Source organism: Eutrigla gurnardus, assembly GCF_963514095.1.
Source record: "Eutrigla gurnardus genome assembly, chromosome: 6".
In the NCBI taxonomy this organism is placed as follows: domain Eukaryota; kingdom Metazoa; phylum Chordata; class Actinopteri; order Perciformes; family Triglidae; genus Eutrigla; species Eutrigla gurnardus.
In genome coordinates, this window is record NC_139920.1 from 17081281 (window position 1) to 17109010 (window position 27730).

The 27730-nt window shown below is 40.2% G+C and overlaps 1 protein-coding gene across 2 annotated transcripts in view; it reads left to right on the forward strand.

Moving 5' to 3' along the window:
• rabgap1l (RAB GTPase activating protein 1-like) overlaps nt 1-27730 on the forward strand; it is a 98319-nt gene that overhangs the window by 43892 nt on the left and 26697 nt on the right. For both annotated transcript variants that reach the window (XM_084012295.1, XM_084012296.1), the window contains exons 14-16: nt 19319-19432; nt 24849-24923; nt 26653-26778. In XM_084012295.1, coding sequence (XP_083868421.1) covers nt 19319-19432; nt 24849-24923; nt 26653-26778 — 315 coding nt within the window. The remainder of the gene's footprint in view (nt 1-19318; nt 19433-24848; nt 24924-26652; nt 26779-27730) is intronic.

The following is a 27730-nucleotide window of genomic DNA, read 5'->3' on the forward strand; positions in this document are numbered from 1 at the left end:
TGCTACAGCACAGTGACTCCAGGCAGTCTGTCTTGTACATTCCCTTGATCATTGGATCAGTATAAAAGCATAATTTATTTCCAATGAATACAGCCACGTACTATAGCCAGTGACTTATACTGATTTCCCTCTTTGCTGATGTAATCATATGTGGGCCTTGCTTGTAGTTGACATGTTTCCATGCACAGCAAACCAGCCCATTGATATTGTAACTGCATTCTTTGCTGCTTGACATTAGCCTGTATACGTCATTGCTCATTTTAAAGCTGCATTAAGTGATTTTTTTTACACTCAAGGGGCAGAAAGACTGAGCCTTTATTTTAATATATTTAAGTTGCAAAACATCTTCTAATTCATCTAGCTAAAACAGAGCCACATGATAATTTTATTCAAGTCTTTCTGGCCATTCTGATGAATGTAAGTTCAATATTGATTTTTGAGCCGAGATTTGGTAAACCAACATCACCAACAGAAAAAATGTCTGTGTCTTATGGATTATTTACATGCTTTCTTCACGAGCCTTTCCTTGACTTAGACTCTCTGTAGTTTCATGTGAATCTGTTGACTTAAAAATGATTATTTGTACTGTATGACCTGGTTTTATTTTGTTTTTGTTGATTCAGACAACTAAGATGATCAAATCTGTAAGGTAAAAGTAGCTTTGTAAAGCTGCTGTAGGTGACGATGATTCTTTGCTGGTTCATCAGCATCCATCACCCTTTAACATAATCAGGAGTTATTTAAGTTAGTGTTGGTACTAAAATATTGCTTTATGCAGCTTTAACACATTACAGAGTGTTCTGTATTTGTGCCTAAAGATATGTTTTGTAGGAAAAATGAAAAAAAGATGTTGAGAAGTACTTACTGTTATACGGAAAAGCTGCACTTTAAAATAAATTCCAGCTTCATCAACATACCTTGTGACCATGTACCCATCTGAAGGTGCTTTGTTGATGGATTTAGTTTTCCATGACTTTGTAATAGTTCTCATGGGTTTCTACTCGAACCAAGAATAGGTCGAGTCTTTCATTTATCACAGTCTATCTGACTCCTGCCTTCAAGTGGGTACATGTTCGACTGACGTCTCCATCATATCTGTAAGATAAGAGGAGACAGCAGATTTGTCGAAGTCTTGTGAATTCCCTTCTACAGCCATATGACCTGGCATATATGAGGAAAAACAGTAGGGAATCACAGCATAGCTGTGTTGAATACTAGACTAACGATGATGTTCTTTTTATTTTGATAGCTTGTATTTTTGGTGCTCCTTTTGGAGCATAGTGCAGTGGGGTAGTAGAAGAAATGTATAGGGTCTGAATTATTGCTGTATTATCTTCACAACGTGGTGAAAAACAACACAATGACATATAACAAAAGACAGCAACGTTCTGTAATAGCATAAAATAAAATAGCTCAGTTGTTACCATATAATGCAAAAGTTGGACTATACCATTCTAGTGGAAATTATAGTATTTGATCAGAAGTTGCATAAATTAATTTCTTTGGACTTTTTGTAGCAGTAATGTAAATGTGTGTCTTGACTCAAATTTTTAAAAATGCAAGAGCCACTGAATGAATATTTAAAAAAAAAATGTTTATATGTGTCTGTATTACACTGACCGAACTGAAGTGGTAGAAAATCAAAACTGTTAACTTGTTCAAACAAGTCACCTTTCAAGTGCATTGATCGAGGCTTTTAGTAAAGAGACGTTTTATTAATTAAAGGATAATATGTATTTATTTATTAAGTTATGTTTAAACCTTTACATAATATACTGTAAATGAGTATACTGTATGTAAAGTGCGTGTATCTGTTTTTAATCTGCTGTACAGCCAAAAAAATCAGACAATTTCTGACAAAGGTACGGCGCACCCATTTGTGTTAAATCGACTAGGCTGCTGATGTTTTGTATAGGAGGCAGAGTGTGTTAAATTACATAGTATCTATTTTTTTATTTTGAAATTGTGTCAAAGACTATGGTTTTGTTGTTGCTGCCAACCCAATAAAGGTGAAAATAGTAGACATTCACATCTGTGTAGTTGCTTTTGTGAAATGTCTGTGTTCAGACTGATCTCATGAAGTGGCGTATGTATGCCACGCCAACTCGTATGCCATTATAGCGTGTTATCACTACGCACAATCGCCTCTTTGCGTGTTTATCAACGCCGAACCTTACCCTAACCTTAAAGGGCGGTTACATTGTGATCGGTCGTTTCGCTCAGGAAGTATACATACACGCGGATAGCTCGAATTGCGTACACGCCACAGGAAGTGGCGTGTATATTTATGAAAAGTCATGATGCCACGTTGCTGTGTTACTCCAACAATCAGAACTTAGCCAGCTTTCATTCATAACCAGTCCAAGTCTCCAGGGTCACACTCATATTCCTTTTGACTTTGCACCTATATTAAGGTGTAATGAGGAGAATGGATATGTGGGCTTGTAACTGTTTGGCTGCCAGTTTGAATCCCCAGACTTGATGGGATCAGTGCAAATAGCTAACGGCTGCCTCAACAAACATTATTCAGGTGCACTTGAGCACGATTGTTGAATATTGAGCAAGCGTGTTTGATATACAGCAGCATAACATACCAGTTATTTTTGAGTCGTAATGAATGGGTCATAATCACAGAAGTGAGTTCGGCATGTGTATGTGCGTGATGATGAAAGTCTTGGTCTAATTAGCAGATCAAATGTTTAAGCCACATGCCCTTCGTGGAGAGAAATGATCTGGGATAAAAATTGACATCTGGTAATTTCACTGCCATTTTATCATACATTGAAGCCCAAACGGAGAGATTCTATTGTCGTTTTTGTTATTGATCATATATCTGCCGAAAGTTCTGCCCCTGACTGGTGCTCCAGCTCTGCTCCGTGTAAAGCAAAGACTCAGTTAACTTTCCTCTGAGCCAGCACATGACTAATCAGGTGGCATTTGATTTGGAACAACTCTGAAGCAGGGTAGCCTTTCTCTTTTTTTTGCCATTGGGAGTTAATGCACACCATCATGTCCTCTCTGTGTGTGAAAAGTATCCTCATTATAGAGCCTGATCCCTTGTCCTTGGTCTCTTAAATTGGCCTTTGAAATTCACACACTAGACCTTTTAGAATCCAGAGAAGCTTTGTCATAGCCCCACCGTCTTCATCACGTAACTCAGTGGAGAGACGGGCAAAAGGAGATGGAAGGGGCTATTGGAAGAAGATTGAATGCAAGAACACCAGATCATGGGTAGGAGCTGGTTGTCGAGAGAAAGGCTGCCAAGAAAGGTGAAGTGCTTAAGTAGACTGCCTGAATAAGAAGAGCAAGATGATGGAGAAGTGAGTCAGAAGGGAGGAAGGTGAGCAGGAGGTCGGGTCAAGTAAGTGGTAAAAGATGGAGGGTTGGAGCAAGAGAGAGCATGAACAGTGTTTAGGAGATGTACAGTATCTAACATGCAGGTAAGCTCTAGTTCAGTAAAATATAAAAAGTTGAAAAGTCTGGGGATCGTTTTAATTTGATATTTGGAATATAAAATTAAAAACCTCAATATATTTGTACCCCAGGTTTCCATTACAGTACCATAAAGGTTGCATGTGGATGTACAGTATATCAGCTATTGCAAAAAGCTTAATAGCTACTTTATTATATTGATGTTTATGTTTTATTTTCATTTAGGCAACCATGTTTAAGAGCAGGCAGTTTTTGTATGCTTTACAATTTTTTGTGCTATTTTTTGATGTTGTTTTGGAACAAAAATCTGTATTTGTTCCTCCTACTAGAAAGCATTTCATCCACTCTAACTATTCAGCCAAACCAAGAGCAGCTTCCTGGTCTAAGCCTGTTCAATATTCATGGCAGGCACCATATCAGGAATTCCCTTTTATTTCCACGGATGGCAGCACTCACCTCACTTCCTCTTCCCTCTTCCATCCTGCCACTTTCCTCCTCCTCTTTCCGTTCTGATTGAGAAAGAACCACCTGACCGTCTTTTGAGTTGGGGAAGTCGTAATCGGAGGAAGAGCCCGTTCCTGGCTCTGGGTGCTAATGGTGGAGGCTCGCTGCGCCCACCAAAAGCCTTTGATGGCATGAGGAGGACACACTCATGCATCCACACACCAGCACACCCTCAAACATCGCACATGGCCTCAGTCAGTCTTTGAAAACGTGGGCTACAAATGTGGCCTAATACAGACAGGCACAGCCAATTGTTTGCTCTTATAGTATGTAGTGTTTAACATTTGTATCCATTAATTGAGGCTAAGTCAACAGTGCTTTGAACTAAACAACTAAACATGCAGTTCTTCCAATAGTTGTCAAGACATTTGAATAAAAAACGTAAATGTCAACCTCATGAAGATGCTAGAAGATAAATTCAATAAATCAGCTAGTCAGAAGGGTTTATCAACTGGGGAACATGCATCTCTGTCGGTATAAAGGTTTTGATATTAAGATATATTAGTCTGGATCAAAGTGGTGGACTTAACTGAGGCCATCATTGGAGATGATGAGATTATTGAGAATACTGCAGGGCATACAATAGGGACATAACACATTTTAACCCCATGGTTTCTTTTATTTTAGAGGTGATTGTAAGAGGTTACTCAGTCCATCCAGGTACAAAATGGTTCTGGTTTAATCCCCATAGTGGACTTGAATCCTGTCAAAGTGCCCCAGAGCAATCAAAGGCACATTTACCTGCCAAGTCATTGCAGGGTGCCCTGGATAGGAACATTAGAAAAGGCCTAACATGAGGAACCCAAGGATTCATCAGCTGCTTTTCAAAGTTCATCCCATCCACTTCATGATTGTCATAGGCAGGCTTCCTATCCATCAGCAGCTACTTGAAGTGCTTCACCTCTCGTGAATGTGCTCATTGGTCTCACTGGTTTGCAAGTAACGTTCAGCATTTCACTTTCAGTTTGAGAGGTGTTCTGTTTTTTGCTTATTTTCCTTTTTATTTGCAATATCTTATTGTTTTGGGTAAAGCTGAAATCCCACCTCGTCCTTGAGCACCATAGCATCTCTATGGTTAGTGGCAACTATGAAAACCAAATTAGTTATTTGGCCTGTGATGGGACCACATTGGCTATGTTGCTGATTAGGTAATGTTTCTATCTGCCTGGTCAGGATACATTTTCTAGTTTTAACCTAAAAAGAATATCTGGAATATAACAAATTGTATGAGGAGGAGTTATATTAGTCTTCAGGACTTTCCTATATAAAACATTATTTATATATAAATAATTTTAATATCCTGTCTTTGAGTCAGACTGAAAGTAAATAGAAAATAGTTCCCTGGTATGGCCATTATGGCATAGGGATCTGAAATAAGTGTCACAATGAATGGGAAATTAACCAGGTCAAAATATATCAGAATTGGTGGGTAGACGACAGTATTTTAGCCATCAAAAAGAAAGGCTCACTTGAAAAGTCTATCAGTGTAAGTGTACACTATATTTAGAATATTTTCAGACAGGGAACTCAACTGAAATCTAAAATGTTTTAGTCAATCAAGTCTGGTGTCGTCGAAGACAGAAACATTCTAAATATAGCATAGCCTTACATTTTTTTTTTTTTCAGGTGAACTCGTCTTGTACGTGGCCAAAATATATTTATCTCCAGCCCCGGTCCACTGCAGTACATTGCTTTGCTCTCGTGCTGGTACTGTCTGTCTCTGCAAACTAGCGGCATGACTTGGATAAGTATGTCATACAACCCCACTTCAAATAATCCAAACCATCCCTTTACATCATAAATAATACAGGCCCTAAAAATCTAGTAATACAACCCCGTGTGAGACAGTAAGCCAGCCTCCTCTTTATCTGGGCTTTGCTACCCGTCTTCTGCACCCTGGCTATGTTGTGTGCTCGGACCCCTTTTATGATCCCTCCTGTGTTTCTTATATCTGCCAAGCATGTATAGGAGAAAATGTGAAAACACGAATGGCCCAACTAGAGCCGGTCTTGATACACCAAAGAAAACATACGTATTAATTATATTCCATTTCTGCCAATAGATCCCCCTAAGCGCTGCACACAGTTCCGTTAAAATCTGTTTTAATCATAGGGACCTAAAAGACACTGAAGTGAATATTTAAGGTTCGAGGTTAAAACACAGAAATGAATTAAAAGATGAGAATTTGACAGAATAGAAATATAGATTGGCTGAACTGAGCAGCTAGTTATTGATTCACTTGAACCCTTGTAATGATTCAAACTGTGATTGATAAACTGCCAGTAGTGAGCTACAGCACCTCGTCTCTCCTCCACCTCTCCAATCTCTCAATGCCTCATGGTCAGAAACACTGAATATTTGAACCCAAGTAAATATACAGGAATTAGCCATTTACAACCATTGTTTTAGTCCAAATATGTTTGTTCTAAATTACTATATACTTGAAATGATCAATAAATAAATTAAATAAATATATACATCCTATAAATAAATGTAATAAAACTTTTATGCACAATGTTTTGCTGCAGAAACTGGGAACTAAAAAGTCTATTGTTTACAACATGGTTATACAACATGTGTGGCTGCTTCTTAAGTAATGATCAATATATCCAATCAATGCAATAAAAGTGATGGTGCCAAATTGTACACTTTTATTTGTGGGAGGAAAACTATTTCAGTCCGTCTCAGACTTTGTCTCTTCCATGGCCAACGATATCAGACGACCGAGCTGGCCGCAGCATGTACGTTGAACCGCAGTCATTCTTTTCTTGTGGATTTTTTTTTTTTTTGTGACAGAATAGAGCTCATTAAATTATTGGCTTTGGAACTGCTTCAATCCACTTTCCTTACTGCTGTACTAAAGGGACATCGAAGGTGTTTTTACATTATTTCTTTTGTATTCATCCTTTCAAATTTGATTTAGCATAATTTGCACCAATATTCTTGCTCTAGCTATTCATACATAGAGGACAAAGACAATCAACCTTGACGGACACTGGAGGGCAATCCTGTTTTTTTATTATTTATTTTTTTATTCTTAAGCTCCCTGCAGACCTCAGGTACTGAAGCTCTGCCAGCAGATGTACAGCCAGCCTCTCTAATACTCTCTCAGGGCATTTTAGCTGAATTAAATACCATAAGACAGTCAAATTGCCCCCTTGGCTCGTTAGCATATTTCCTCCCTCCTTTTATCACCCCTCTTTCACTCTTCCTTTCCCTCCATCTATCCTTAAGCAGTATTTCCCATAGTAGCACACCAGGCCTGTCTGTGTTAGGCTGTGTTTAGCAGTGATGGTCCAGCAGCTCGCCTCAGGCCATCGTTGATACAGCTAGCTCTTCCTCTGTGGCATTTAGCCTTGCTACTGTTGCCAGGGTGGGAGGGACTGAATCATAAAAATAAATAAATAAATGAAAAGTAGCTGCGTCTGGTGTTTTGCTGGTCTGTGTGTCCAATATTTCATACGAGTCTCTCTGTCAGGCAGTCAATCCATCAGTCGCTGAAATTCAGCACTCGTATAGTAAACCAGCTGTGGTAATATGCTGAGAAAGAAAGATCTATTTTAAGTATAGGACTGAAATCCAATCAAATGTAAATAACCTACAGTAGTTTGAACCCAAGCTGGTTACAATCTACAGAGCAAGTGTTTATCAGGGAATAATCCTTAAAATACCTGTCAGCACATTGGCAACTTGGTTCACAGCTTCATTTGATCGTGGGACAAGGACAAAAAAAAACAAGTGAATAAAAAGCTTTTTATCTTTCTGAAGGATGTTTAGTCATATTATATATACTATATTTAAGGTCATGTGAGTTATGTCTTAATGAAAGAATTTTAAATTATAAATAAACTGGAATACATTCACTAAATGCATATTAAATTCTTGATTTGTTGTACTCCTTCTGTCAACCTCTGTATGTAATCAATGAGACCGCCAGCCATCCAACGCTTCATCTCTGCTCACAGTTAAGTTTCTTCATTGTTTCTGGTTCTTACCAACGGAACATGGGGACTGAGGCTCTGTGTCGCCATGGAAACCACAAGCTGAGTCTGAAGAAGCACTAAGGTTTAAGGGAGTTTATTTTAAGTTTATAAATAGGGCGCAATTAAAATGGATGTTAACATTGGCTCTAAAATAGCAACCTCTTCATAATCATTCATGTGCAAATTGATTTTTAAGATGCAGGGGAAGGAAACTGCAGGCAGGCAGGCAGGCGTGTGCGTGTGCGTGTGCGTGTGCGTGTGCGTGTGTGTGTGTGTGTGTGTGTGTGTGTGTGTGTGTGTGTGGCAAGAAACAAAAACCCCTTCTACACACACAACAATTCACATAACTTCATACACAAGTCCTCTCGAGTGTCCGGGGCTTCACTCCCTCCACCTCTATCCTCCCATGGGATCTTCTGTCCCCACATAACGGAGATGCAACGCATATTCTTCACTCAAACCGCAACACACAGAAAATGTCAGATATCTGGGGGGATGCACTTTATCCACTGACCTCTCTTATGATGCTCTGTGTTGTGGGGGTTGGGGGCGAGAGAGAAAAAAAACTAACCATAACCCAAATGGTTCCCTAGCAAATGCAGACAAATGCAGTACAGCACATTTTTCATATTTGTTTTTTTGTTTTCTGCATAGTTCAGTTTCAAAGGGTGCTTTGCATTAGCATAGTACTTATATATATATATCCTAAAAATACTGTCACACTTCATCACTAAATTCAAATTGAATGTAAAGAATCATCTTGTTTATCATCGAGGAAAAAAGGCTTCCCCAAGCTCGATGCCATTTTTTATACGGCTGCAACTGATCTCATAATCATTTTTAAACTCCTAAAAACCTAAAGATATTTAATTTACACACTGTTGTCTCACAGCAAGATGGGCCCAGGTTCGAGTCCTGGTCCGGGTTTCTTCTGTGCAGTTTGCATGTTTTCCCCATGCTAGCGTGGGTTCTCTCCGGATTCCTCCCACAGTCCAAAGACATGCAGGATTTCCCGTAGGTGTGAATGCGAGTGTGAATGGTTGTCTGTCTCTACATGCCCTGTGATAGTCTGGCGACATGTCTATTGCCCTAGAGCATGGTGTTCTTGACATTTGTGAGCTCTCCTATCAATACAAAGGGAGGGCTATGCCTCAAAAGGTTCTGCCCCCCCTCCCCCTTCAGATAGCAGTGAACCCATTCATAAATCAACGTTAATTTTTTAAAAAGTGAATGAAGATGTCAACCCAAAGAGCTAATACTAATAACAGTTCTGTTACCTATCAGCTGTCCACTGTGTTAAGTGTTTTCTCCAACCTGCTTGCTTGTCACTAATTTCACTGCAAGCGAAATGGGAAACTTAGCTTTTTTGCTTTCTGTCTGAACACTGTGTCTGCACTTCCAACTCGACTTATTGTAATGCAGAACTAGCTGGACCATTAAAATGCCACGGCAGCGATACAGAGACAGATGAATTTGTAATCTGCCAGGCGGGCCAGCTGTTGCCTCCCCCCGCCAACCCCCTCCCTCCAGGGAAGCCTCTAGAAACTTCCTCACCAGCAACCAAGGACAAAGGTCCTCGGGCTGAGTTGGAGAAAAACATGGACGCCACCTTATCAAAACGATGCCATTTGAACTTCTACAATCTCATTTTATTTATGTTTTAGTTTATCTTCTGTTAGCCACGCTAGCCACGTTTAGCATCACCCGTTTGAAGTCTTCATTTCAATATTGCACTCACAACAAGACCGATTCCCATACCCATAGGCTGTGATACGGAAGCAGTAAGGTATTGCAGTAATATGATATGAGTGAAATCGTCATTTAAACGACCAAAGCCGTCCATAGCCAATGAAAACCGTTCACACTCACAGCCCACACAGGGCGCAGCCATCTTGGATTCCGTATCGGAACTCTTGCTCGTGTCCAAAGAGGGGGTGTTGGTGCTTGTCGCTAGGCAACATCCTGTATTTTTGTCGGAACTCTGACGCCGATAGAATACTAGAACGCACCATTAAAATACAAGGCATTTTAACAGAGATTCTGGCGTAATCACACAAAGGAGAGCCCTTGATATGCCGCGATCGCAAACTTTAGTTTGCGGCATAACGCTGCAATGGTGTCTCCGTTTACAGAGGCATCCTGGCTTTAGAACGAACCAGAGAGGCCGTGACGTATTATGTGTCGGCAGTCTAAAATGGGCTACAGTCTGTATACTGTATTTTGCCTGACATACTTTTAGAAGTAGTAGTTTTGAATGAGGACCGGGACTTTTTTCATATAGATGTGCAATCTATTCAGTAATCTGGCATTTTGGGAGTTATTTTAAGATTGTTTTAATCCCAATACTCAGTCGAGTCCTCAGACTTACAAACTCTTGTGCCGAATAAATTTAATCTGATGTTGTTAATAGTTGTCTGATGAAGGAGAGGGCATTTTTTCCCACTATGTTTGACATTTTATTAGCAGCTTTTTGGGTTGATCCTTGAAGGTACCATATAGTTTCCATCTTATTCAGCCCATTTTTTTTTTTTTTCTCAGATCATCATTTTTTTTTAATGTGGCCAGAAGGTGCCTCAGTGGGAATTAATGGTAGACCTTTGAATTGCTTGGAAAGCATTTTATTTACAAGGGTTTGCTGAGCACGTATTTCCTTTCCTAGCACCCAGCTTCTTATCCCACAGTTTCACCGATCAACTAACGGAAGCCTAATAGGCCAACCATTCTTTACTGCAACTAAGCAGCTACACTCTAGCACAATTGAAGTAACAATAAATAGTAAATGAAGAAGAAGGCATCTTCATTTTTTTTTCTGTGGGTTTTTTAAGGGATTGTGGATCTAACATTTCGTGTGAAAAGCTGCTGAAAGTTGTGATTATTGGATAAAATTGCAAGGTCGTGCAGATTCCGCGAATATTGAGATTTAATTTGCGTTGATAGTTGTGATTGCAGCATCGCAATATCCTGGAGGGACTGATTTATATAAGGTTTTTATGATGAACACGGCCTGTTTGTCACTTTCAGTCCTGGCCTTCCGTTGAAGGAGCTCCCATCCATCCAAAATATAAAGAGGATAGGTAATATTCTGGCTGTCAGTCATAGTCGGCTACCACTCTCCTCTGCTCTCCTCTTGCATTCTGTCTGCCTTTTCAAGTCACTTTTCCATTCTTTCACATGTGCACTTAACATTCTCTACAATATAGACTTTCTGCATCCTCTATCATCTGTCTTCCATTTTAACGTGTCTGATGTGCATTACAAAAAAAAACTGAAGTAGATATTTTTTTCCAACCAGTTTGGAGACATTTGAGTTTCTGTGCACTCCCGCCTCGAGGAGCTTCGGGGTGCAGCTCTGCAACAGACGTGCTCTTTGACATACCATCCTGCTGGTTTATTACAGCCGCTGTTGTCGTGCATGACCCATAATGCACCATTCCCCACGCATGCTGAATTCAGGCTCAGATGGTTCAGCACTTGCTTTTGTTTTCTCTCTCATCAGAGAGAACGGTGCGTTGAATTTATTAAATTGATCCATCATTCTGCCAGTGTGAGAATGTATTGATCCTGACAATAGGATCAATAATTAGGTCTGATATACGGAGATGAGTAACACATAAATAGTATTGTAACAGCTTCAGGAGTGTATTTTACTGTAAAGCCTGCAGTGAAACCTGCCTAAGCCTATTAATTTACATACCTAAGACAATTTGATTCCTCCCGTTTGAATCAAGTTTATTGACATGATACTGATTAGATATGTTTTTCCTACCCTTGAAAAGGATAAAAATAAAAAAATAAAAAATTTAGTTTTGCACAAAACATCGTCTCTCAGTAACTAAGATACCTGTTTTGGTTTAACACCGTCGTGACCCTCTCTTTTCTCCTCCTTCAGCTCTCACACTTTAAACACCAGCAGTGAGCAGCAGCCTTCCATTGTTGGATTTAGTGGTATGTGTTTGTGAATATCCAGAGAGATCCTCGACTAAATATAGTATTCATATTAACACAGACAACAATGCTGGAATCTCATTTCAGTGGTACAATCTGTTGCAACTTCTCACCCTGATATTCCTACATTCACCTTACCTGGCATTTACATTCTTATTGAGTATAAAGTGTATTTTTACTGTCAGGCTGTGTTTGTGTGGGATAGATAATATGGATAATATCCTTGATCATGATATAGGGCTACATTTTTTTTTTTAATGTGTAGTTCAATGTCCATCCGTGGTGGTAAGAGAAAATGTCTCACCCTTCAGTATAATCTTTCTATTTTGCACTAATGCTGTGTGTCTTTAGTAGACAAGCTTGTATATTGTAGTTACTCGTTCCTGATGCTTCTGTCGCATCACTAGGCTGGCAAGAGTAGAAGTGTTAAGGGGATCACTGCCACCATCTCACACTATATATACAGTATGTTAATATCAGACAAAACAACAGCAGTCTGCTGTGTGAACAATCAGACTGTGAAATTCAGATTAACCTTTTGTTCCAAGCAACCCACATCTCTCCAGCTATGGATTGCCTTATCTTAGCCAATCTTTGCTGTTTCCCTTCAAATGGCCGTTGACGGACTTAAGTAAAAACGTTTAGGCTTTGTCTCTAGCAGTGCTCCCTCTGTAATTATTCAGTACACACAGTTTGACTTTGTACCCAGCAATCTGTCTTCATGCTTGCCTCCAGTGGTTTAACGCTAGCAGCATCCTCTCTGATTGGCTGGGCTGTCACTTCAGGACTTAGCAGGCTCTGAGTGTACAGCTGTCTGAACCCAGTGTATTTCACTGCCGCCTCATCGGTTTAGCAAAGCGTGGCTGCCTCTCTGTCGAGGGGCTCACCAGCCAGCACCCGTGGGCCCCTTCCACACCCGGGAGTTGCATAACACTGTCAGAAGAGAAGGATACCTTGATAGCTCACTGCCCTCACCACAAAAATGAGATGGAGCTGCTTCCACATTTGCATTTTTACATTTTGAGCATTTAACTAGCAGTTTTATTCAGAGAGGCTCATAATGTGAGAGCAGGTAGGTGGTTCATTATCTTTCTCAAGGACGTTTTGACAGGACTGTTGATGAACAGACTGACTCATGCTTCTAAAGCAAAATGTTGCAGTGCGGTGAAGGATACGTGAGTGTTGGCATCATTTTTTCCCCTTGATGTTACCCCGCTTTGTGCTTCACATGTCTCGTGTTTAAAAATGACCAAGTCTCAGATCAGCCTTGGTAACTTTTCCCCTATTAAGTGACAGAGTCCTGATACTGTATCACAGAATACTGTAGTAGTGGATCCAGTGTAGGTACAGCATGCTATTCTTTCAGGGGAAAAACTGGACAAGTCTACCTGATACACTGGAAACTTGGAGCAGGGCTGGACTTCAACAAGGTCACTCAGGGCCACTGGTCAATGAGTGACCAGTGGCCCTGAAGGTGCCCTGGTTTCATCTTTCCTCCCTTTTGAGACAGGGGGACACTGACAGATCCCAGTAGACCGCAAGGTGAACACTTAGTGGACAGAGGACTTAATCTGTCAGCTGTAGTAGTGCACTTGACATGGAACAACTCCGGTGTCAACTCAGCTGTACCAGCTTCTGATTGAATCGTTTTTATCATAAAATGACAGGTGTTTCCTTGTATTGCCTTCAAGCTTAATATAAATTAAGTTCAGTTCCCAAGGCAGTGATTAACATTCAAAATATCTACCGCCAAGAATCTGCCCTTTTACTGCTTTCCCCTACTGGTATTGCAGGCAGGTAGTTTAGTCATTAGGGCTTGTTTTTCCTCATATGCTGTGAACACAATTATTTGCCTTTCTTCAACCCACACTGGCTTCATTTATCACATTTATAACCATTTATAACCTCGTACATTAATGTATTTATCCTATCATTATTGTATGTATTTATGTTGAACCTGTTTCCTCTGAGAAATACTTTGAACAATATTTGCATGAAAATGTTCTAGTACAAATAAACTAGAAGTTAAAATCATAGGTCTAATAGCACACCATTTGTTAAAGCTCCAGTAAAAAGAGTAAAGTTCATTCAGTTCACTCAAAACAAGGTCCATTTAAAGTTTCCAATATTCCCTTTAATACACATTGTTTTGACTTCATACAAAAAAAATACATTCTCTACAAATCATGTATGGAAAGCGCGGCAGAGAATGATTCATAGTAAAACCGTATGGTTAGACCGTATGGACACAGGAGTGTTGCTCCGCTCTGGTTTTAGTGTTTCTCCAGTCATCATGACTCTGTGAACCTGTGGAAGTTTCCACCAGTCGTCCAGTAAATGAATTCAGAGGAATGTGGAGGTGAACTGCAGGTTTGGACACATCAGCAGTCTTTATTTTTAGCTGTGTGTTAAGTAGGTTACCTGTTGGTGAGGTCTGAGTAATGGACTGTCTGCTCAACAAGCCCCCAGGCTACAATTAGAGGAAGCCTCTCATCCCCCTCTTTGTACATGTCTCCCTCCCCTCCCTTTCTCTTTCTTGTTCTCAACCTCTGTCTCAATCTGTCTCTCTCTCTCTCTTCCTAAATATATCTGTCTGTCTCTCTCTGTCTCACACATTCTCTCTCTTTCTGTTATCTGTCTCAATCTGTCTGTATTCCCTCCTTTCTCTTTGCTTCTTTCACTCTTAGAAACTTAGTTTAAAACCCTCTAGTGGATAAATCTGACCAGGACTCTATACTGCAGAATCAAGTCACCGGCTAATAAACATATTTGTGTTTATGGGCAATATTTATGGAATCCCCCTGCCTGTGCTAATGCTTTTTTTTTTTTATCTCTCCATATTTATTATGTCATCTGCAAAATACTGAGAGAGTGTGCTGATGTGTGATATTCCTGCAGCTTATTTGCTGTTACCTGAGAAGTGGGAGTGTTTGTGTGTTAAAATGATTGCATGTGTATAAGAATGCACTTTGTTGCACTGACATGGGCGCTTTTGTGCATTAATCTGTGTGTGTGTGTGTGTGTGTGTGTGTGTGTGCGTGTGTGTGTGTGTGTGTGTGTGTGTGTGTGTGCGTGTGTGTGTGTGTGTGTGTGTGTGTGTGTGTGTGTGTGTGTGTGTGTGTGTGTGTGTGTGTGTGTGTGTGTGTGTGTGTGTGTATATATATGTGTATATATATATATATATATATATATATATATATATATATATATATACATACATACACACGGGGAATTTGTCGGGTATACAGTATGTACGAATGGTAAATTATCATGATTAATTGTGAAAACGCTACCCTGCGATTAATCTGATTACATTTTTTAATCGCTTGAGAGCCATAATATATATTATTCTATTGATTCACCTGTGGTGGTGGTGGTAAGATATTCCGCCTGAAGATCTTTTGGACTATGCGGATAGTTATGATGATGCTGAACTCACTGCTCCAAGCTGTGCCACACTCAGTATTCAGCTCCCTCTCCTGCTTCATAGGATGATGACCTGGTATCATGCTTGCCTTATGGCGTTGGACACTTTGTCCAAGCCATTGCAGGAAGGTTAAACATCTGTATTTGCCCGATTAAGCCTAGAGAGGTTGTTAGCAAAAGTAAGGTACATGAGCATGTAGAGGGTCCCCTGACCTGTTTCTGATGAGGGCTTTCTGATGCAAAGTTAGGGATTGACAGCTGGTGCTGGGAGGAATCAGTGGCTCTGTCCCGATAAGCCAAATGACTAAATGCACATTTTCAGGACAGGGATGATTTGATAGACATGTAGCTGCTATCAGATGTGCTCATAGAACCGGGGTTATAGGGTATAGGGTTTATTCTGTTTGTTTTGTGTTTGTACTAACGGTGTACTGCAGGGATATTGAACTGGGGCACTGTGATGGAGAACTGATGCTGCTGATGAGGCTGCAGTTCCTCCTGAGCACCTCAGCCTCCCTGCAGAGATCAAAGAGCTGCCGGCTTCAGCATTCACACGTGTGAACACACACACACACACACACACACAGAGCATACTTGTTCCATAATGCACATAGCAAGAAAAGGTATACACTTTTCAGGTCATGCCTGCCATGAATAAGGAACAGTCCAGCATGAAACCAAATGCACTTGGGAGACACAGAGGGGTGAGACATTTTCTTTAATAACTAAACAAACTTGCATTGTTATTTTTGAGTTGAGCTCTGCTGAACAAATACAAGCTGGAAGCAGTAGTGCTCAAACTCTTCCAACGCTGCAGTAGAGTGGTGTCTGCAGAGATGAAGATAACATAATGATAACTCCATCCTTTTACAGGATGTAAAACATTCCCACAATAATAATAATACATTGCAGGCGTACAACCGTTTACTGTTTCCATTTGATGTTGTTATTACTTAATAACTTAATATAATGTAATAATGATGAAACTGGCATTACACCTCATAAAAGTACAAACACTATACACATGTACAGTATCTCTTAGCAGGACCCTTGAAGACATGTTAGTGTTTCAGATAAAAATCTTTTTTTTTAATGTCTTTAAAGCAAGAGAACATTGGTGCATGAAATATCAGAAGAATCACTGTCAGAGAAAAGGCTGGTCTCGTAAGCCTGCCCACCGAGACTTAAATGTCTTTGCCTGTTTGCTTTCTGCACTGAAGATGGCAAACATTTAGGAGGATACATGGAGGTGCAAGGAGAGATGGTGTGTAAATGAAGTAGAACAGAGAAAAGGAAACGTATATAATGTGTCGGAGAAGGAAAGAGAGAAAGCAGTGGCGATGGTACAGTAGGAGATGAAGCAGAACAGAGGGGAGAATATGGAAATAGAAAAGGGGAGGCGATGAGCAAGGAGAGAAATAAAGGAATTGGGAGTAAAGAATTCAAGGATAGAAGGAAATATGCAGGGGGAATTAATGGGGAAGAGGAAGAAAGGATTCAAGATGAGGAAGGAAGGGGCTTAGGCGGAGTAGAGGACGTCTGCTCCTCATTTTTTGTGGTGTTTTTTGAGTAATGACGCTGTTAATTAGTAGAGGCATGCATGGTTTATTAAATCAAAGTGTTTACAACTTTCACTGTCAACCAGATTCTTGCTGGTTTTAGCTGATGTTGCCATGGTAATTACTGTGTCATAAATGCAGTTATTATTGATGATCCAGTTCCTAAAAAAATAATGCATTAATCCTTATTCTCTAACTATTATCAAAGAAATGTCTGATTGGTCTTTGTGAAGTGAAATAATTCTGTATGTAGAAATAATATACCATCAGTTTAGTACTGTACTAACAATTATTTTCTTGATTATGGATTCATCATTTGGTGTATTGAATATCAAAAATAGGGATAAATGTGCATCAGAATTTGCGAAAGCCTGTTGTGATGTCATCAAATGTATTATGTCCAACCAACCGAGATATCCAGCAAAAATGACTCATACAATTAATCGATTCTCAAAGTAGTTGCTGATTCATTTTCTACTGATGAACTAATTGAATCAATGTCTTAATTGTTTTATCTGTAAAAGTAAGACCTTAGTTTTCAATATAGGAAAAAAATATACACAGAAATATCCTATGTGTGTTTCATCTTTTACTTTTAAAATTATTTTAATGTAATTTATCAGTCATTTGTGTGTCATTTAGGACATTTGTTTGGCTCCCAGGTTAAGACAACCATGAACATGAGAAAGAAAATCTCACGCAGTGCTACCTTCATTCCTGAAGAGCTGAATCTGTTTTTTTTTTTTTATGTGCCACAAACGAAACCAATGTAAAACTGTTAGTTCCATTTCCAACACATAATGCACAGAACGACACACCACCTCCACACTACAAATCTCATTAAAGCATTACACAGCTGTGCCAGCGGCTTCTATCAACCCCTTGTGTGTGTGTGTGTGTGTGTCTATGTGTTTTACCCGTCTTGTGGGGACATAAATCTGATTACACAGTCGCATTGTCAAACTCGCCTTCCTTTTGGGGACAAAACTGGGGACAAGATGCCCTTTCCCATAGTATAAATCATTACATTTTCAGTTGAACCCTTGGTTTATGGTTAGGATTAGGATAAGGCTGTTAGAGTTTGGGTAAATCTCTAGGAGAATCATTTAGTACTAAAGCATGTGCGTGCTTGCATGCGTGAGGGAAAAAAATGTTACACAGTTGACATTAAAACATAAGTACTAACACTTAATGAATGTTTATATATGTCTTTTAATTAAAACAAATAACTCAAAGCGATGAAATCGACCATGAAAATCATTGGTCGAACCAATTAATCAACTCCTAAATACGTTTTAATCGCTAGGCCTGGACACCGATACCGATGCCAGCATTTTCGGCAGTATCGGAGGCATTTCCGATACTGGTATCGGAATCAGAACAACTCTACTCTATACTGTACATACTGTATGGATGAGCTTGTCAGTAACATTAAAGCAAGAAGGACAATCTGTCAGACACCAAGTGCACCCCGACATATGGGCTTTACGGTCTTTGTTATTATAGTGTCTATAGTATCTGACGTATAAATCTCAGGACAGACGCAGCCATAAAAGCCGTTTTTTCACAAGGTGGCCACATGCGGGCGCAAGCAGTCTCTCCTCATTGAAGACGATTGGAGAGAAAAAAGACGCTGACACAGAAAAGAACGCAATGTGGACGCGACCGAAGCCGTTCACCTAGCATTGCTGGGATTTTATCTGTTAGGGTGGAAGAATATCCCTGCACAAATCCACTGGGGCAATAAGGGACCTCCTGACCAAGACGATATGAGCCTGATATTCTGCAATGTTTCCCACAAACATTTTCCCTCCTTCTTTTCTCTCTACTGTCAGGAAACAAGGAGGAAAGAAAGATGGAATTTCTCACTTGCATACACACTCTGATACACACAAACGAACATCAAGGCCAGTCAGGCTCAGCGTTGGTTTATCTGCAGCTTACAGTGAGTTGTTGGAGAATGCTGTGCTGCTAGTCTGTGCGTGTGCGTGTGCATGCACAGTATGTTTAGTAAGTGTAGTATGTGTTTATGAGTGAGAATCGCGTAAGAAAACAAGCAGGCTTGTTTGGTATATGCATGTGTGTACACTGCAGTGGCTGTGGATTAGACAGTACAGACCACGAGACTGACGACTGGGGAGTACTGTTGCAGGAGGAATGGGACAAGCATGAATACACACACAAACAAACATGGTGACATAGCCGCGTGCTGCTATGCATCATAGCTGTGAACTGATACGGATGAATATATTGACATCTTTTCTGCTGTTTATGAACATTTACAAACAGAGCATGAGCAGTGGAACTGTCAAAGGTTTTGGGTGCTTGGGTGGAAACTAATTTCCTCTTCTTGGTCACTCATAGATCAGATTTAGAAACAAGTGCATAAATCAGGATTGGCAGTAAAACCTGCACAACACACAGTACACGTTGTGCATCTAAATCACATGCAATCCATGTCTGTTGCAGGACTCCGCTCAGGAAGGTGTCATCACCCGGGACATTCACCGCACCTTCCCCGCACACGACTACTTCAAGGACTCTGACGGAGACGGACAGGATTCACTGTACAAGATCTGCAAGGTGAGCGTGAGATATGACATAGAGGTTGTAAGAGGGTATCCATGTAGCGTAAGATCAAGATACCATGAATTTGATCAAATCAGCATCAGATTATACAGTATTGTACATCACTTTGAAACCTTTCCTGCTGAGAGATGAGAAGCTCATTCTGAAACGTGTTCTCGTCCCTGTAAAATGTGTGCTTTTTCCTATGAAGCCAGTCATTGGGGTTTTTTTTTTGTCTGGCAAGGCTCAATAGGAATTAGCTTGGCATTTCAAGTTGGCTCAACAATATATGCCCGCCTTTATAAGATATTCAACATGAAACCCCTTCCTACACATGATATACCGGACATGTTCACCACTCAGTGGACAGTGATTTGGTCCTTTATTTTAAGTGGAAAAACATGGTGGCTTTTATGTAGGTGGCTCTCTCAAATTTGAGGCAAGAAATACACCATAGTTGAAGAATGTTTTATGCATCTTTTGCAACTCTCTAAAGCCTAGTTTATATAAATTTTACTTTAGGTTTGGACCTTTTTAGAGGCAGAAGTAAGTCATTAGTAAGGATGTCAATGTATTGCTTGTTATTATGTGTAGGCTGTCAGTAGTGGTACTATTGCTTAGGACATGAGCATAGTTATCCATCAAAATATATTGGATTTAAGGCTGAGGTAGGCCATTGTGTCCACTGATTTATCATACAGTATAAATCCTTAAAGCCAGTTTGATGATGCTCTTTGGTGAGTATGAATCAAAATACATACCAAGCCCTCATTGTCTTATATTTACAACGATATAAAGAAAAATAAAGTCCAAAAAGGTATACTAAAGGTTTACCAAACCCATGATCTACATATAAATGCTATATATAGTTCTCGCATCTCCAGAATAAATTCCATAATAATTTTCAACAACAAAATTGCTGGCTGATGGTTACCGATCATGACTGGTAAACCTCTACAACACATATGAAGTGTACTCAGTATTAGCAGAACATTCTCTGTCTATCTGTTGATCAGTGCTACGGACAGCCAGGTCATAGTGTAGTTTTTGTGTGCAGAAGGCAGCTGTTGTCGGCGTAAAGCATTAAAAAAAAAAAAAAAAAATCACTGTACCTGCTGTACTACTTGTTGGTAAAACATCTGGGCTAGCTAGACACACAAACCCAAACCCTAATAACGGGTTAATAATAACATAATAATACATTTCTGATGGAAAAATGGCAGCTATCGATATAGATAACAAATATATAAAGCAGATATTAGTCATCTTTCTAAAACGTCTAATTGACTATAACAGTAATAAGATGCTAAAAACCTTGCATTCATTAAACTTTTAATGAACAGAAACCTGCGAGGACAAAGCTTAATTAGATGAAAGGAGTGTGTAGCGGTTATATTTATATATATATATAAAAACACAAATATGGATATCACAGAAGTGTTTTGTTTATTCATTAAAATCAAAGGTACTTTTCAAATGATGGAGTAGAACTTTTGCTCCTTTTTGTATTTTCCTGGCGCTGCAGAAGTAGAGTATGGCCGGTCAGCGCTCTGGGAGAACCTGTCAGGAAGGGTTAGCATCCAGTCTGGACCCAACTAGGTCAGTGGTGAGCCAGCCTTCATTTGTATGCAAATCCATGTAGATTTGCTGCTGATAAGGTTGGTTGGAACTTGAGGCATGAGTGGGTTACAGGCGCAGAGAATCCAGGACAAAGTTTATATTCATCTTCATATCCTACTCCCTAATAAGCCTGCAGTCTTTCATTTTCTAACCTTTATTCTCTGAGGAAGGTCACCTGAGCGCTGGGCTCTTTTTCAGTGATAATATGCTTCATTCTCTTAATGCTCCACTCAGTCACACTTGTAGCTAACCTGTGCAACCTCAGACATCTACTGGCAGTCACTCAGAAGGCCTGCTGGAGCAGTCGGGTCGACTGCCTCACTCAAGACACCCAAGACTTTTCAGTGAGAGGGTAGCGAGAGCTCCCAGCTGGTGTGTGGATTCAAAACCTGTGACTCTCAGAAGAATGGACAAAGAGAATGTCTGCTCCATTTCCAAGGAAACAAAACTTGGGCAAAGCAAACATGAAAACGCCTCATCAACCAAGCTAACGTTGCATTTCCCAGTGATCACTGAGTGTTTTCATGCACACATTATTGCCCTGCTTAATGCCTTTCTATTCTGAAGCTGGCACTGACACTTGCAAAGTCTTAACAGCCAAAGCTGTAATATTCTTTCTTGTCCCATCATTATAGTCATAAACAGAAAGTTTTTGGTGGAAGAAAGAAATTAAAAGCCTAAATTATACCTTTTAAAAGTTGTATATGTGAACCAAATCACAAAAGCAATACCTGACATGAGATTTTAATGACCTCTGACATGTTTCCGTCTATACCACCTTGAATGTTGTTTGTAATGCCCTGAATGATAATATTGGAATGATAATGTGGTCTTTAGGTTTTCGAACTAGCACAATATCCATCTCAGCTAGTTTTTAATGGCTTTAATGGAACACTTTCTGGAGTGAAGTGTTCACATATTCATTATGTTGCTGGAAGACACTTCTACAGCACATCCTTGATAGGTTGGGTCCATAGGCTGTTGCAGAATGAACATATGACCATGACAATATACATATAGGTATATTGGGTATAGGTATATCGTATGCCATTAATGAGGATCCCACACGTACATTATGGCTTTACACAATGATCATTAACACTTTGCCTTAAAAGTTTTCTCCAAAGTTATACACATATAAACGACTACCAATCCTGTGCTTATTGGTAATGAGAAACAGGCCATATAGATTGAAACTATCCACCCCTCTGAGCCTTTTATCTGCTCAGGCTAAGAAATTTAGATTTCACCCACCAGGACCTCCCCCATCCATCTGTCAGCATGCACTTCTCGCAGCCGAGTTAGGGACATGTGAATGCCACACTCCATCAAGCATGTCAGCTTGTAGATTACACTCCAGACAGCTCCACAAGACTTCTCCATTACCTCCACATCAAACCCCCAAATTAGCTGAACAGATCAGCAGTGGAGCTCAGGAGGTCCACGCTCATTTTTCAAGCATGGAAAGGGGGATATTATCTTTAAACCCATGCGGAGGTTTGACTGCTTTTGAATTAAATGTCCATCAAAGAGTGAGCTTCCTGCCAAAATATCTGTGAGGAAGATATTGAACCTTTACCAGCTGAATCATTGTGAGAGCAGAACTAAACACATATTTAAAGATGATATTAAAGTGGTGTGTTTCATTAAACTCCACTCACCGTGCGTAGTGTACACCAACCCCAACATTTGAACAGGGGAATATCATGATAGGATATCTGTTCTATGTTGTCCATGCACAGTCCTGATGCTTCTGACCTCTCAAGCATTTTGAGCTGCAGTACTTCTGGTTTTGCCCACCAGGTTTCATGTAAAAGTCAGGTGAGGTTTACCTGTCCTGTACTGTAATGCCCACCACTTACCTCTGATTACCTCCCATTAATTCAGCAGGTTATGGCATTGGAACAATTTACTGTTCATTCAGTGATAATATGTGATTCTTCCAGCCCATATAAGTCTTGCAAGGATGTTAGAAGATAATTTGAAGCTGTGGTCACAAGGTGGCCAAAAACTTGTCCCCGAATGAATGACGACATTGCTGTGTAAATGCTGGATGTTTAAAGGTGCTATTGACAACATTGATAACATCCAGCCACTAGATGTCGCGCTTGCACTCCCCCCTTCGGTGCATTCACGTCACAAGACAGCTGTTGCTTGAAGCATGCGCCCTCAATGGGTAGCCAGTTCGTTGCACAACCTGCGTTTTCATGGTCGAGTGGAGTGACACTCACAGACTCAGTCTGAATCTTTCGTGGTATGAATTCATTTTGCAACATGTAGCTATACATTTACCGAAAATGTACTGAAGCGCCACCGGCTTACCGTCGAACTCAGCCATTTTCCACGTTTTTTCCACACTATCTGGCAACCCCAAAGACTCCTGACCCCTGACTACTCGGAGATACCACGTGATACCATGGTCGGTATTCTATTGACTCACAAGTCTTGCTAGAAGCCGCAGCCACATGTCACACATCTACACAGAGGTAAACGAAACATTAATTACGGACCGACAACATTTTTTTAAATCATTAATTCACAATCAAAATAAAATTGAGAGAGAAAGAGAATTGATACTTTGATTCTGCATCTTTCTAAAAGCTCTGTGGATGTATTCAATATGACCTTTAAACAAGTCACTCATGGTCATATTGTTCATATCATATCATCTCAAAAGGGGATATGTCATTGTTTTGGCCACAACTTGTGTCTGCTGCTGGTGGCCAAATAAATCAGTTATTGAAGGTTTTAAAAATAAAATAAAAGCCTGTGTAGAATCCATCCATCCATCCATCATCTACCGCTTATCCTGTATTCAGGGTCGCGGGGGGGCTGGAGCCGATCCCAGCTGTCATTGGGCGAAGGCAGGGTACACCCTGGACAGGACGCCAGTCCATTCTGTAGAATTGCAAATGGTTATACTCTGCGCATAGGACTAATCACTTCACTCTAACCATGGTGGATACAAAGAGAAGTTGCAATGTGCCTTTAACGCAGCAAAAATAATGAGAATGTTAGCAAAAATCAAACCCCTCCCCAGATTTTCTCAGTTGACAGTTTTTCTGTATGTCTAATAACTTCAATGCTCATTGACTGAGCAATATAATATCCTTAGTCACCGCTACACTTATAAAGTAAGTTTCTTAAGGTGGGCATTTAATTTGTATGTTGTTGGATAGCTCATCATTTGTTGAATAGATACCTCATAGCAAGCGAAAAGGGAGGGAAGACAGAGGTTGACACCAACAAAGAGAAAACCCAAAGACAGAGAGAGACAGCCTCCAGAGAAATTCCTCTGAAAAAAAAGAAACAATCACTGTTGCTAGAGAGAAACTGTCTCTGCGTCTGTCTCTGTGTACTAATGCTTTAGATCAGCAAAGCAGATCAAATGGTGTAGAGATGACTTGATCCTGACTCTGAGAAGGAAGCAGGAATTCCTGAGCATACTAAAAATACCACCATACCATGTGGTCACAAGAAACAGTTTTCACCATGACTCCAAGCAGAGTAAATCACTGTTCTATATCCGTGCTCGTGTTACGGTAACCCATATGCGGCAACGAGTTACTGTTCTTACACTGTATCACCCTGTGGTTGAACTGTGCAGCCCCTTGTGTGTGAATATTATAACTCTGTAAGACGAAGAGTGGCAGGAAATGTATTCAGGTTGCCTTAGTGGGTAAAAAATGTGTATTTAGCATGTACCTGCCAATGGTGATGATAACATGTATGTACTATTGGCATCATTAAGTACTGTTGTGGAAGAATAGAATAACCAAACAGAATTGTTTTTTCTTTCTCTCTCTCAAAGGCCTATTCCGTCTACGATGAAGAAATTGGTTATTGCCAGGGTCAGTCGTTCCTCGCTGCTGTTCTCCTGCTGCATGTGAGTGACCTTGTCATCCATCCATCGAGCCTGCTGTTTCATGGTCAACACACCAGAACGATGACTAGATCGATACAATACATACACACATGCATACAAAGCTGGGTTGAACCGAACAGTTAACAATATCATGTGATGTTATTTCATCTACTTTCTGTATGTACACATTCTAAGCAACAACATTAGAAAAGCCTAAAAGTAAAACTATTACATTAACCTCCTTTACATTTAATGAGGAACTTGCTTCCTGTGCTTTTCCATTTACTCGTGCTTTCAAAATAAAAGCCCTCTGGAGCTGCTGGGATGTTACATTGATGCTACAGACTGTGGTTGAGGGCAGCAGTCAAACACATTCTTACAAGTTTCACTTTATAAGGAAGAAAATATGTAATATATATATAAGAAGCACTGTGCTGCTGCACCTACACCTCTCTGCATCTATAGAAACGATGTTTTATGTTCGATGCGATGAAGCAAAGTGAGACAATATGAGAGTACATGGAGGGAGACAGAAAGAACATCTCTGGCCGACCGCTGGAATGAAAACACTTCATAGCAGAATGATGTGGTTGAATAGAGGGAGCGAGGGAGTGCCAAACAAGGTAAAGCTGAAAGCATAAGACAGTCAAAGGAGAAAATCAGAAGTGGGAAAGTGGTGCAGGAGACATTCATTCACTCTCTCAGGCATTTATTTTCAAGGTCACCGACAGACACACACTTCTCTAAGAACTGCTCTCTATACCGTATATACACGTATAAGGACACCTTTTTTCTATTCAGTCCTTTGTTCAGAAATGTGTTGCATTTCATAAGACATAACTCAAATTTATACTTGTGACGGTGTTAAAAGGCGAGAGACAGAGTAGTAGACACATGGAGGCGGGAGTCCCAACTGGAGGAGGAAGTTTGGTTAAAGTCCAAATAACACAAGGGCATCCGAAGTGAAAGAGGAGGAAGACGGAGGCGGAGTGGAGTGGAGAGAGGAAGAGAGGTCAGGGTGAGGAGGGATGGTCGGAGAGTTCTCAAGGAGATATGCGTGAATTGGTGAAGACACATCATGAAAATATGGAAATGATAGGAAAGTGGAGGAGTAGCAAACAGGAGGAAGATATGGCTGCAAACGGGAAGAGGGAGATGGCAGCAGTGAAAGAAAGAGATGTTATAAAGCAGGAGGAGGAAGAAGGGTTACAGAGGAAGAGGAGGAAGAAGGGATAGATTATAGAGGAGCTGTCAGGAATATTAATAGGGGTTCAGGTTTACCTGCAGGAGCCCATTCAGCCCCAAACACATACTGTCACTAAATATTAAATATCACCTGTGCGTGCGTGTGTGTGTGTGTGTGTGTGTGTGTGTGTGTGTGTGTGTGTGTGTGTGTGTGTGTGTGTGTGTGTGTGTGTGTGTGTGTGTGTGTGTGTGTGTGTGTGGGGGGGGGGGGGGGGGGGGCTTTCACTCACATAAAAACAGGTTTTTGTAAACACTGTGAAGTATGTCTCTTCACGGCGTTCACAACTTCACCTTCTTCTGTTCTGCCGGCTTTATTTAGAGCGGTCAAACAGCGTCGGATAATAAAATGCATCTTATTTCTTGTCTTGAAGACTGCAGGCCCACCAGCTGTAATGTGGAGATTGAAACAAAATGTCCTGGTTTGCTTTGTTCCCACAGATGTCCGTTTGGGACAGTCAGTTTTATTTCATGTCACTATAGTTTAACATTACTCGTGCGGTTTCAGATGCCAGAGGAACAGGCCTTCTGTGTCTTGGTGAAAATCATGTATGAGTACGGCCTCAGAACTCTCTACAAAAACAACTTTGAGGATCTTCACTGCAAGTTCTACCAACTGGAGAGGATGATGCAGGTTAGTGATGCAATGTGTCATGATATTTTAAATGTTGTGAAATGTATTTTAATACAATTGATGCTGAGAATATGAGCTTGACTGAATGGATGGGCTGCTGGGTGAAATAGAGTTGGGAAGTGGGAGGTGGTTCTGGAAGTGGTTTATCCCCATACTGTATTCCCATTCTGCAATTTTTTTTTTTAAATTATTTTAACTTCATTTTTGAGAAAAACACATTTTGTTCATAAATTCAAAAGCCAGGCAGAGGTGCCGATCACAACGCTTCCAAATTCAAAACGCCTTGTCGGCTCAGTCAAGAAGGACAGCCCTGTTGTTGCAGATTTCATCCTTTATTGGCTCAGAATTAAAAACTGAATTTATCTAACCTGCAAATTCTGTTTTCAACTTTCTCAACAGCATAATCTTAAACTGTCTGAGCTATTTTAGGCTCTGTGATTGGATATATCTCACCGAAATGCACCATGGGAGTCATAACTAACTTCTACCTTCTTACCTCGCACACGATTTCCAGGCTCCTGGTGTAGATGAAGAAATGATAAATCTCCCCATTTAGTGGCAGAAAGGCCATAATACTCACTTCACATATCCAGCTCTCTTTGTTGTACAGACTGGTCTCAAGGACCATTTATTTATACTAGATTTGATTTTGGAACATTTTTACTTCCTTAAAAATGAAGGTCCCTCGGGCTGTTTCATTTAATTAGTGATTGAATGCAGGGTTTGAGCAATTACTCATACTGGTTGCCACTAAAAGAAAGGACTTGCAGACAATGCAAATAGCCTTCCAAAATGTATTTGCATTCCATAAAAGCAAGTCTGATCATATTCAAACACTTAGAGCCTGTTACCAGTGATTGCATCATCTGTGGGGGTCCACATGTTTGTTATTGCCTGTTTGACTCGTTTCTGGTCACAACATTTAATGCAATATAACAAGAATAACTTCTAA